The following is a 13,223-nucleotide window of genomic DNA, read 5'->3' as shown; positions in this document are numbered from 1 at the left end:
AAGATGATATGTTAATCTTTGTACTTGTTGAGTTCAGGGTGACAACAGAGCATGATACTGGAACATTTTACTAGAGAGGCCATATACACAGGACAGGGAATTAACAGAAAGGTAAGAGCAAATTTAGGTATTAACAATGTAGAGAATGTTTTCAAAGTCATGAGATGAGATGCCCAAACATTTAAGAAAGAAGAGGCACAGAGATGATTGAGAACTGGTCACTGGGAATTTTGAAACATTGAGTGGGTAAGGAGGATAAAGAGACAGAATGGGAGATGACTCTATTAGACTGCAAATCTCTTTAGGAAATCAAAAATTTCTTTTGCATCCTTTATTAGCATTTTCATATGCCACACACACATATTGAAAACCAATATACCATTAAGTATAATTGCAAACCATATGACTTCTGGTAGATAAGACTAATTTTGTGCCCATCCTTAGATCCTAACTGAAATTATTTCATATGCAAACATTTCAGCTGCCATCTTTTCTCTCTGGACAGGTTTTCATATGGTTTTTGTTGAAACCATGGCTTATTCCTATATGTCTTTTGTGTGGAGTGAAGGATACCGCCTTTACCACCACCCTTGTGCTGTTGTACGGTCTATGAGACACTTGAAGGTTAATGCATGTGCCATATATACAAAGCGCATTGTACATACGCTTACCACATAAGTATGTTATAATCCATGTCTCATATATATTTTAATAATGTTAATGTTAGCAATAAATAGAATGAAGAATCCATTATAGAGAGATTCAAGTTTTGGAAAAATGGACAGTTCTGCATCAAAAGTAAATTAAGCAAGAATATTTATTTCTATGCTTCTCTGTGCTTATATTGGAGCAAATCAACAGTGAAAATGATTTAAAGAAACCTTGGTTCATTTGAAATAAAACGCTGATGCATTTGAAATGAAGTTCCCATGGAAACCATCTCTGAAGTGACAAAAACCTCAGAAGAACTTTCCTGGTGTGGCATCAGGAATGCAAGAACCCTCTAAATCTTCTAGAGGAAAGTAAATGTTAAATGAACCCCTAAGGTCCTCTTTGCCCTTTGGGTCTCAAGACCCTATATCTTAAGCCAAATTACTGGCTCTAAGGAAGAAAATTATGAAAATAGTAAGAAGATAAAGGGGCAAGAGACCTGTTGAGGATTCAGATAATCACAAGTCACACAATGTTGGTTAATGACTGAGGCTGGTATGAAGGCTAAAAAAGGTTTGTGTAGCAACTTGCATTATTTTAATTTTAATTTTTATTATTTTAAAAATTTTTTGATAATGAATTGTTTTTCTCTATTTCTTAAGTGTGTATAATGGGATTGAGAACAAGGATTGGGGTTCATTGGAACTACTCTGGGACGTGGACAGTTCCAAGTGTACATTGACCAATGAGACACTATCATTGCTGAGACTGAGCTGAGGGTGAGCAAGTCTTCACTGATATAGTGCACATCTGGCCTGTATGCAGTGGACTTGCCTGGAAGAAGACTTCTCCCTTTGTGTTATGATTTCATAACTTCTCCAAGAGGACTGCAGCCTTTAACTCTGGCTAAAAGCGTGTATAATCCGTCTGCTAACTGAAGCTTGAATTTCCCCAAATAGAGACTTATTTCTTGGCCATGGAATCTGTCATCTTTAATATATAAAAGTCCATAGTAAGGGCTATAAAATGCAAGTTGCTACACAAAGCTTTTTTAGCTTTCATACCAGTCTCAGTCATTAACCAACATTGTGTGACTTATGATTATCTGAATCCTCAACAAGGTCTCTTGCCCCTTTATCTTCTTACTATTTTCATAATTTTCTTCCTTAGAGCCAGTAATTTGGCTTAAGATATTGCATTTAAAGTGAAGGATGAAGGATGAAAATGTGATGCCTTGGAGGGCTGCTGGTTAAGCCACGAGTGCCTAATGTTTTAGAAGAGTAACCGATCTTATCAAGCAAACACTTTTCAAATCTCTTCTGAGTCATTGCTGAAATGTCAGATTACTCTATTTAAAAGTAAATCTGTGCCCCTTCCTTTTCTACCCCTCTCCCTGGCTTTTTTTTTAATAGCATTTTTCATTTTACATGTTTTTTTTCTTTCATTTTTTTTGTCTTCTCCCACTTGAATGAAAACTTCATGAGGGCAAGAATTTGCCTGTTTTTTTTCCCCCAACTAAGAACTTAGAAGAGTTTCTGGGACACAGTGGATGCTAAATATGTATTCACTGAAGGAATATTATTTATTTTTGTTTACGTCTTTCTTCAAGTCCCCATCATCTGACATATTAGCTGTGGGATTCCTTCCCTGGCTTTCACATCTTGACAAAAATTGATATTAGTTATCTAATTAGTATTTGTTTTTAATTATCAAGCTTAATTTGCATGAACAGGTAGTGCAGGAAAACCAGGGAAGATTTCTTTATTTTTTGAGCTCGGAAAAGTTCATGTTGGATGTGAGTGGAATAATGACTCTTCTCCTCTGAAGTCCAGTACTCCCTAATTTGACCTTTCCTGGCTCTAATATGTTCTACCCTTGTCTCATTCCACATACGCTGCTGTGAAAGAATACCTGAGACTGGGTAATTTATTAAGAAAAGATTTTACTTGGCTCACTATTCTGCAGGTTGTTCAAAAACACATGGTGCCAGCATCTGCTTCTGGTGAGGACCTCAGGGAGTTTCCACCCATGGCGAAAAGCCAGGGGAACTGGCACGTAGAGATCACATGGCAATAAAGGGGAAGCGAGAGGAAAGAGAGGTGCCAGGCTCTCTTGAGAACTAATAGAGTCAGGATTCATTCATTACCACTAGGATGGCACTGCCCCTGTATCTCAAACACCTCCTCTTAGACTCCACCTCCATCACTGGGGATCAAATTTCAACATGAGGTTTGAAGGTCAAGTATCCAAACTTTAGCAGCCATCCTTTAAGACTGCTTGTTTTTATCTATTAAGAATCTCATGAAACCCTTGTAAGTAAAAATACTTCAGAGAATTCATTATCACAGGGAGGTAGTATAGCCAGTGGAAAAGACCATGAAAATTGGAGTTAGACAGATCAGCGTTTGACTTAAGATTCTGGAATCTGTTAGCTGTGTGTGTTTCTCACTTTTAAAGCGGAGATTAACATGTCTAATTCATGAGGTTGTTATGAGAAATAAATGAGGTAAAATCATTCGTACATTGGTGTTGGATTCTTGGTGTCTGTATGAAGGTGCTGGGTTGGATACAGTGTTTGGTATACAGTAAGTGCTTAATACAAGGTAGCAAGCATTGGTTTTTCCCATAGTGCCTTGTCCTTAATTGTGCTTAAAAAGATGTAACCTGAATGAAAGAATAGGTCATTAAAAGTAGGATCAAGAGTGTAAACAAACATTTTATTTTCCTTAGGGAAGGTGGTCTCTGGCGATGGCTCTGACGGAGCCTCTGTTAACTACTCTGAGGTCTCTACTCCAGAATAAAACTCTCCAGATGCCTGTTATCCACGGTGTTAGGAAAGACTGCTGTCTCTTTCCTGGCAGCTGGGCAGAAGCCTTGGGACAAAGTCACAATCAGAGATCGTTTTCTTCAGTTCTGCAAGAGAACCAAGATTCTCAAAGAGAATAAAGATTCTCAAAGTGGAGAAGCAGAAGCAGATGGGCCTGGGCTCCAAGTTGTCACGTTCTTTTCAGCAGGGCCACTGGATTTCTGTGAAAGAGATGGGCGACAGGCAGTAGAGAGCAGCACCGTGGCTCCAAGCTGAAGGGGGTGAGTGCCTGTCTGAGCCACTGGGTGCCACAACAGAGTGGTTAAAAGAAAGCTGAGACCACTCTCAGCTGTCAGAGCCCTGGCTTGTCACTTGAAGGCTCAGTGTCAACTGTTAGAAGGTAAGAGGAGTAATTTCGATGTTCCTGTGAAGCTCACACTAACTCATATTATTGTTCCTACCTTCAATCTGCATTTATTTACTGATGAGTCATGTTGATAATATTTCCTGTGCCCATTGGTGTTTTTTTTTCTATAGCACTGTGGATGTTTTCCTCTGTAATTGAGTATCATTTAATTACAAGTTTTAAATTGTTAATTTGTGTTAAAAAAAAAAAAAAACTAAACTAAAAACCAAGTAAGCATTGAGAATATACAGTGGAAAATAAAACCTTTATCCCTGCCCCGCTCCCCATCCCCCGCCAAAAAAAACTCAGACCGGGAAGCCAGACCACAGAGCTCTCCGGCTGCTGCAACTCTGTAGCCCTAGGACTTTGTGCAGGTAGCCCAGGCTGGGTGTCCTCATCTGTGGAACGGGGATGAGTGTAATGCCACACAGCATTTAGAACAGCACCTATTCCACAGTTAGTGCTCAGTAAATGTTTCTTTTCTTCTCCCTCCCACTCCCTTAATTTCCATTAACTTCCCAGTGTGTGTAGCCTTTCTCTCTTTCTGAGTGACTCCTTCTTTTTCTCTCACAGACAGTCCTAGAGGAGAATGCCTGCCAAGAACTCCTCCTCCGTGACAGAGTTTATCCTCTCAGGCTTAACCGACCAGCCGGGACTCCAGATCTCCCTCTTCCTCCTGTTTCTAGGTTACTACGTGGTCACGGTGGTGGGGAACCTGGGTTTGATAACCCTGACAGGGCTCAACTCTCACCTGCATATTCCCATGTACTTTTTCCTCTTCAACTTGTCCTTCATAGATTTTAGTCATTCCACTACCCTCACCCCTAAAATGCGGATGAGTTTTGTCTCAAAGAAGAACATCATTTCCTATGCAAGGTGTATGCCTCAGTATTTTTTCTTCTGTTTCTTTGTCTTTTCTGAATCCTATATTCTATCGGTGATGGCGTATGACCGCCACGTGGCCATCTGTAACCCACTGTTGTACACGGTCACCATGTCTCCCCAGATGTGTTTGCTCCTTTTGCTGGGTGTCTATGGGATGGGGGTTTTTGGGGCTGTGACTCATACGGGAAACATAACGTTTATGTCCTTTTGTGGAGACAACCTTGTCAATCACTACATGTGTGACCTCCTTCCTCTCCTTGAGCTCTCTTGCAACAGCACTTACATAAATTTGCTGGTGGTTTTTATTATTGTGACCATTGGCATTGGGGTGCCAATTGTCACCATTTTTATCTCTTATGGTATTATTCTTTTCAGCATTCTCCACATTAGCTCCACAGAGGGCAGGTCTAAAGCCTTCAGTACCTGCAGTTCCCACATAATTGTGGTATCGCTTTTCTTTGGGTCAGGTGCTTTCATGTACCTCAAACCACCTTCTAGTCTACCCCTGGACCAGGGGAACGTGTCCTCCATTTTTTATACTGCTGTAATGCCCATGTAGATTAACCCATTAATCTACAGTCTGAGGAATAAAGATGTCAAAGTTGCCCTGAGGAGAACTTTCGCAGAAAATTAGTCTCTTAAAAATGAATGAGAAAGGGAATCCAAACCTTTGTTATTCAGGGGGTTTCTTTTCTTGTTTCAGGGAGGGAACAAATGCCAGTTCTTTCTCTCCCATACTTAGAGAAAAATTTTAACTTTTATTCTTAAGTGTACTTACTCCCTGCACTGCTTATCCACCCCAACTATTCCAACTGTTATTTTATGAGAATAGTTTCTACTGTTATACAGGGTTTAATCTTGAATAGGCTTATGAAATCATTTACTTCAGTCTCCTCAGGTAATACATCACACTCATAAATATGCTGTAGGCTGCCAAAGGACACACATGTACCTGGTGCCAGAGCTGAAACTGGAGTCCGGGCTCTTGAATTTTAATACAATCTGCTGTGCTTTTCTTCAGCTACATTTCCTTGTTCCATCGTTTCCCTGACAGATTTCATTTTAAATTGTTTTTTCTTTTTTTTGCATTTAAAGAAATCTAATTATATTCATAGCGATGTCATGCAACTCTTCAAGGGTTAAGTTTTGGAATAACATTTTTGCAAGAGTGTTGGAAGTGAAAAATGTGGTTGATGTGGTCTTGACAAAAAGATAAGCGAAATTTTTAAAGAATTTTGGGTTGTGTGAGTGAGAAGTAGGTTAGGTTTCTTATAGAATCAAGGATGGTGCCCACAGAGATGGTATAGAACCTTGAGTCAAGACTTAACAATAGAAGGCCTTCTAAGGGGCAGATAAACAGATTTGAGGGAGTTAAGTTTGTTAGATACAAGCTTCATTCTTTATCTGAAGATTAATGGAGGCAGAATTTGGAGCCCCACCTCAAGGGTCTGAATAATGTAAATTAGTAATAGACAGCTCTGGATAAGTGAGCCATTAGCACCACAGCAACCAACTAGTTGTTAGGGGAGGCAATTGTCATTATATATTTAATAAGGCATAAAGGGAAGGGATGGTGGTCTTAGAAGAGGTCATATATTCACAGCATTGGGTAAGTGGAAGTACAACTTTGTATAAAGAATGAGAGGAATAATTTTTTTGATCTGAATACATTAGTAATGGTAACAATTCTTTCAGAAGTCATGGCATGTGAACTGTCTGGAAGATAGTTTAATTTACAAACTTTGGAAAGTTATCTTCTATTAGAAAAAGGGAAAGTTTGGATTAATGTTTAGCTTTTTTCATTTGGAATCTTTTAGTTTAATTAGGATATGATTAAGGAAATGAAAGTGTAGGGTAGGATTGCATTTTGATGCTGAAGGAGAGGAATGATTATTAAATTCAAGACACATGGATTGACGGTGCAGTGGGAGTGGTGGAGAATCAGTACAGTGAAAACACCCTACTCCTTCTTAATTGAAATATAAATTTTACACTGAGGTGCGCGAACATTAACTGCTCGATGAATTTTTTTTCACATTTATAAGGCTATGATTACATACCTCCACCCAGACAAAAATATAGAAGATTTTTATCATTTTAGGGTATTCCTGCCCGCCCTTTCCCAGCAATTACTACTCCCCATGCTCTTCCTGGAAATATCCACATTCTTACTTTATCATCACAGTTTCATTTTTCTCATGCTTGAACTTCATATAAATGTTAAATAGTACATTTACTTTTTTGTGTTTCACTTAACATAGAGAATCATGTGAGATTCATCCATAACAATTTTCTTTGTTATTGCTGTTTATTTTAGTATTTCATTGTATGAATGTAGAGCAATTTACTTACCAATATCTTCTTTATGGACATTTGCCTTGTTTTCAATTTCTACATATTATTAATAAAGCTGTTATAAACATTTTTTTTTTTGAGATGTAATCTCGCACTGTTGTCCAGGCTGCAGTGCAATGGCACGATCTCGGCTCACTGCAACCTCCACCTCCCGGGTTCAAATGATTCTCCTGCCTCAGCCTCCTGAGTAGATGGGATTACAGGCACCTGCCACCACACCCAGCTAATTTTTGTATTTTTAGTAGAGACAGGGTTGCACCATGTTGCCCAGGCTGGTCTCGAACTCTGACCTTGTGATCCTCCCACCTCGGCCTCCCAAAGTGCTGGGATTACAGGCATGAGCCACCATGCCCAGCCTATAAACATTCTTGAACATGTATTTTGCTGGAAATATACACTTCTTTTGTTTGGGTATATACGTAGATGTAGATTTTATGGGTCACAAGGTAGGCATATGTTTAGGCTTCTAAATGCTATCAAATTGTCTTCCAAAATATTTGGACTGATTTGCACTCCCATCAACAAATTTCAGAAAAGGATACTCTTCATCTTTATTTTCAGTATTTTTCATTTTAATTACTCCATTGGGTGTGTATTACAATACTGCTTTAGTCTTTTAAATATTCCCTTGATAAACAGTGATTTTTTTTTTTTTAGATGGAGTCTTGCTCTATTGCCCAGGCTGGAGTGCAGTGGCGTGATCTTGGCTCATTGCAACCTCCAACTTCCAGATTCAAGCAATTCTCCTGCCTTAGCCTCCCGAGTAGCTGGGATAACAGGAGCCTGCCACCACGCCTGGCTAATTTTTGTATTTTTAGTAGAGACGGGGTTTCACTATGTTGGCCAGGCTGGCCTCGAACTCCTGACCTTTTCTTAAGAGGCAAAGTCTTGCTCTGTTGCCAGGCTGGAGTGCAGTGGTGTGATCATGGCTCACTGAAGCTTTGAACTCCTGGGCTCAAGCTATCTTCCTGTCTCAGCCTCCTGAGCAAGGAGAACTACAGGTACATGCCACCACACCTGACCACTTTTTCTACTTTTTGTAGAGATGAGGGCTCACTGGGTTATCCAGGCTGTTCTCAAATACCTGGGCTCAAGTGATCCTCTCATCCTGGCCTCCCAAAGTGTTGGGATTACAGGTGTGAGCCACCACACCCAGCCTTGTTGGGCACTTTTTATATGTTCATTAGCTATTTGGACATCACCATTTGTGAAATGCCTGTTCAAATCATTTGGCCACTTAAAAATAGTGCTGTGGCTGGGTGCAGTGGCTCATGCCTGTAATCCCAGCACTCTGGGAGGCTGAGGTGGGCAGATCAAGAGGTCAGGAGATTGAGACCCTCCTGGCTAACACGGTGAAACCCTGTCTCTACTAAAAATACAAAAAAATTAGCCAGGCGTGGTGGCGGGCGCCGGTAGTCCCAGCTACTCGGGAGGCTGAGGCAGGAGAATGGCGTGAACCTGGGAGGCGGAGGTTGCAGTGAGACAAGATCGCACCCCTGCACTCCAGCCTGGGCGACAGAGCGAGACTCCACCTCAAAAAAAAAAAAAAAAAAAAAGTGTTGTTAGTCTTTTTTCTTATTGATTAGAGTTTTTTAAAAAGTATATTCTGGATATGAGTGCTTTTTCAGACACACACATTGCAGTTATCTTTACTCAGTCTCTGGCTTTCCCCATGACCACTCGCTAATTATGTCCTTTGATAATGATATTTTAATTTTAATAAAGTTCATTTGTCTACTTTTACTGTTCATGCTTTGTTCTGTTTAATTTTTTCCTACTACATAGTCACAAATTCATTCTCAGGTTTTCCTTTGAAAGCTTCATGATTTTTCCTTTAATATTTAGATTTTAGATCAATTTTAAATCAGTTATCATGTTATGGTATGCGGTAGTAAGTTTTACTGCTTTCATAAAGGTGTTAAGTTGCATCAGCATCATTTATTGACAGACCTTCTCTCCTCCCTGAATTGTATTGGCTATATTTGTATGTGTGTATTTGAAGATCAAGTGACAATAATTTAGTGGGACTAATTTGAGAGAAGTTGATTTGCAGCCAAAGTGCTGTATTCTCCCATTACAATGGTGAATAGTGATGAGAAAAACAGACATGCTTGCCTTGTTTCGAAGTGGAATTTCATACCTTTCTTACCTTTCACTTTATTTTAAATAACTTTTTAAAATTTAATTTTCTATTGTTTATTAGTAGTATGTAATAACACAGTTGTTTTTTGTAAATTGAATTTGTATCTAGCAACTTTGTGAATTGTTAACTAAACTTGACAAAAAAGAAAATAAAAATTTGTACTTTATTTTTTCTGCATATACTCATGTAATCTGCAAATAAAGACAGGTTTGATTCTTCCTTAATGGTCTTTATACCTTTTATTTAATGTTTTTCCTTGTCCTGTCTAAGACTTCCAACACAATAATGAATAGAGCTGAGAATGGATATCCCTGTCTTGTTTCTGAACTTAGGATAAAGGCATTAAGGCTTTCACTGTTGAATAAGACATTTGCTGTAGCATTTGTTTTCTTCTGCAGAAGGCAGTAATTAGATTATGGGTGGGTGGGCCGGCACAGTGGCTCATCCCTGTAATCCCAGAACTTTGGGAGGCCGAGGAGGGTGGATCACAAAGTCAGGAAATCGAGACTATCCTGGCTAACACTGTGAAACCCTGTCTCTACTAAAAATACAAAAAAATTAGCCAGGCGTGGTGGCGGGCACTTGTAGTCCCAGTTACTCAGGCGGCTGGGGCAGGAGAATGGTGTGAACCGGGAGGCAGAGCTTGCAGTGAGCAGAGATCGTGCCACTGCACTCCAGCCTGGGTGACAGAGCAAGACTCGTCTCAAAATAAAATAAAATAAAATAAATAAAAAAATAAAAAAGATTATGGGTGGGTGATTAACAGCTTCCATTTAAGAAGGAATATATTTTTCCTGAGAATACATGTCATGGTAAAAAATTAAACAGTACAAAAAAGTATACAGTAGAAATAAGGTTTCCTTTCATGTCAGTTCTCCCATGCTTATGTTCTTCCCCCTGGATGCAACTATTCCCAGAAATAGAATAGGCATATACAAGCATATCTCTGTACCTTCTATCTATCTACCTACATATTTATATATTTAGAGACATTTTTTGTTTTGAAATTTAGTAAAAGGGGATTTAGGGTTGTATCTTCCAATGGAAATGACTTAAAGAGGAGGGAGCACAGGACATTATTAGGCAACAAGAAGAGAAAACCATACTTCAGTCTACGCAATATTGGGAAAGTAAAATTCTCAACTTCAGTCCCCTCCTGTTCCCTCTAGTCTTTCTGTCTCACATAATGGGTATGAAAAGCTGAGAGGCACTTGTGAAGGTCACAGCCCCAGGGAATAGGCCAACTAAAAGGCCGAGACATAATCATAGCAATAGAGAATGTTTTGCCTCCCACCCACACTTTACTATCACATCCATTAATCTCCTTTATAAAAACAGGGGGTTAGAGCACGGCTCAGACTCTATTTAAGAGAGTTTCTAGGGAAATCCTGAGACAACAGGAGGAGTCAAGAAGGTACTAGAGAAAGTTGAAGCTTTAGACACCTACAGCTACTGCAAACAGTAAACAGACAAAACAAGCAACCATGCTAAGATATAGGGGAGGATGTTGGAATTATCAGACTGGGAATTTAAAACAGCTATTATTAATACACTCAGGACTTTAATAAAAATAGCAGACATCTGGCAAGAACAGATGAGCAATGTAAGCAGAGAGATGGAAACTCTAAGAAAGAATCAAAAGGAAATGCTTAAAAAAACAAAAACCACTGCAAGAGAAATGAAAAATGCCTTTGATGGACTCATAAGTAGACTGAGTATGGTACAGGAAATCAGTGGTCCTAAAGATATGTTAACTGACATTTCCCAAACAGAAATGTCAAGAGAAAATAGAATGAAAAAAAATGGAACAGAATACGCAAGAATTGTGGGACAATTATAAAAGGCATGACATATGCATAATAAAAATACTAGAAGAGAGAAAAAAAGAAGAAATCTGGAAGAAATATTTAAAATAATAATGGCTAAGAATTTTCTAAAATTAATGACAGACATCAAAACTCTAGATCTAAGAACCTCACTGAACAGTGAGAAGGATAAATATTAAAATGTCTACACCTAGCCATATCATATTCAAATGGCAGAAAACCAGACAATGTAAAAAATATTGAAAGAAGCCAGAGGAAAAATACCCATCTTACTTATCTTATCTATAAAAGAATAAGAGTTACATTAGACTTCTATTCAGAAGCCATGCAAGCAAGAAGAGAGTGAAGTAATATATTTAAAGTGCTGGAAGAACAACAGCAACAACAACAATTCACCAATCTAGAGTTTTGTATCTGGTGAAATTATCCTTCAAAAGTAATGGAGAGTTAGGTGAAAACTTTTTTGGACAAACAAAAGCAGAGAGAATTTGTTGCCAGTACAGCTGTCATGCAAGAAAGGAGTTCTTCAGAAAGAAGATGTAGATCATATACTAAGATCTACATAAAAAAAGGGAAGTCATTAGAGGAGGAATGAGTGAAAGTTAAATAAATTCCTTTGTTTTTCTTAACCTTAATTAATCTAACAGAGAAATGATTGCTAAAATGATAATAGCACCAACATATTGGGTAACCATAGCTTATGAACAGGTGAAATAAATGACAGCAATGTTATAAGGGATGGAAGGGAGGGATTGGGAATACTCTGTTATAAAGTACCTGTACTACCTAGGCCGTGATATGGTGTTATTTGAAAGCAGACTTATATCAGTTGTAAATGCACACTGCAAACTTTAGAGTACTCACTAATATTTTTTTAAATATAATTGATCTGCTAACAAAGGAGAAAAAGATAGAATCAATATAAAATGCTTCCTTAAGACCAGAGAAGTTTAAAGAAGAAAAAAAAAAAGACAGGATCTTATCAATAGATGCACAAAAAGCACTTGACAAAATCCCACACCCATTCATGAAAGAACTTCCTGAAAAACTATGAATAAAGGGGAATTTTTGTATCTGATAAAGAACCTCTACAAAAAACCCTACTGATAGCATCATAGGTATTGGTGAGAAACTAGGTGCTTTCCTCCTACAATCAGAACAAAGACAGGATGCTGCTTCTACCACTCCCATGTAACATGGTATTGGAAGTCCTGGCTAATGCAATAGTAAAAGAAAATGATATAAACGGTATACAGATTGGGAAGGAAGAAATAAAACTTTGTTTGCAGCTGACATAAATGTCTGTTGAAAATCACAAAGAATGAACATAAAAAACCCCAAGGAACCGATAAGCAATTACAACGAGTTTCAGGAGACAAGGTTAATATAAAAATAGAAAAAAATATAAAAAGTTAATTGCTTTCATGTATGCCAGCAAATGGAGAAGTGGAATTTGAAATTAAAAACACAAAACCATTCACATTAACACTCGAAGTGTTTAGGAATAAACCTAACAAAATATGTACAAAATCTATATGAGGAAAACTACGAAACTCTGATGAAACAAATGAAAGATCTACATAAATAAAGAGCTATTCCATGTTCATGAATAGAAAGACACAACATTGCTAAGATTTAAGTTCCTTCCAACTGATTTATATATTCAATGCAATCACAATCAAAATCCCAGCAAGTTATTTTATTTATATCAGCAAGCTGATTGAGAAAGTTATATGGAAAGGGAGAAAACTCAGAGTAGCCAACACAATTCTGAAGAAGAAGAATAAAGTCAGAAGACTGATACCACTTGATTTCAACACTTACGATGAAGCCATATTATTGAAGACAATGTGGTATTGGTGAAAGTATAGATACATAGATGAAGAATATATATTAATTGAGGGCATGGTTACCTAAACACTGGCGGTGGATGCTTAATAACTATTTAGTTGGTAAAAGAATGAAGAGTCTAGGAGGTTGAGAAAATTATTTTTTTTTGCAAGGCCATGTTTGATTTCCTGAATCTATGAATTTAAACACATTCAAAGAGAATAGATAGCATCTCAAAATATAGGTGAATGGCCCATACTTTCCACAGTGGTTGCTCTCTGTTCTTGAGAGTTCATTCTACATCTACCCGTCTGTCTTCTT

At 38.1% G+C, this 13,223-nt stretch overlaps 1 protein-coding gene across 1 annotated transcript; it reads left to right on the top strand.

Moving 5' to 3' along the window:
• Positions 1-4,451: 4,451 nt before the first annotated feature.
• LOC102117516 (olfactory receptor 8B12-like) lies at positions 4,452-9,406 on the top strand. Its single transcript, XM_045370687.2, has one exon. The coding sequence runs from the start codon at positions 4,453-4,455 to the stop codon at positions 5,305-5,307; it is 855 nt and encodes a 284-aa protein (XP_045226622.2). The 5' UTR covers position 4,452; the 3' UTR covers positions 5,308-9,406.
• The last annotated feature ends 3,817 nt before the right edge of the window (positions 9,407-13,223 follow it).

The sequence above is a fragment of the Macaca fascicularis genome, chromosome 14 (genome assembly GCF_037993035.2).
Source record: "Macaca fascicularis isolate 582-1 chromosome 14, T2T-MFA8v1.1".
In the NCBI taxonomy this organism is placed as follows: Eukaryota; Metazoa; Chordata; class Mammalia; order Primates; family Cercopithecidae; genus Macaca; species Macaca fascicularis.
The sequence above is the reverse complement of the archived record's forward strand: the minus strand, read 5'-3'. Positions and strand labels throughout refer to the sequence as shown.

Bases quoted from the DNA above. Each gene is read 5' to 3' on its own strand.
- LOC102117516 (XM_045370687.2), top strand. From the start codon at position 4,453: ATGCCTGCCAAGAACTCCTCCTCCGTGACAGAGTTTATCCTCTCAGGC.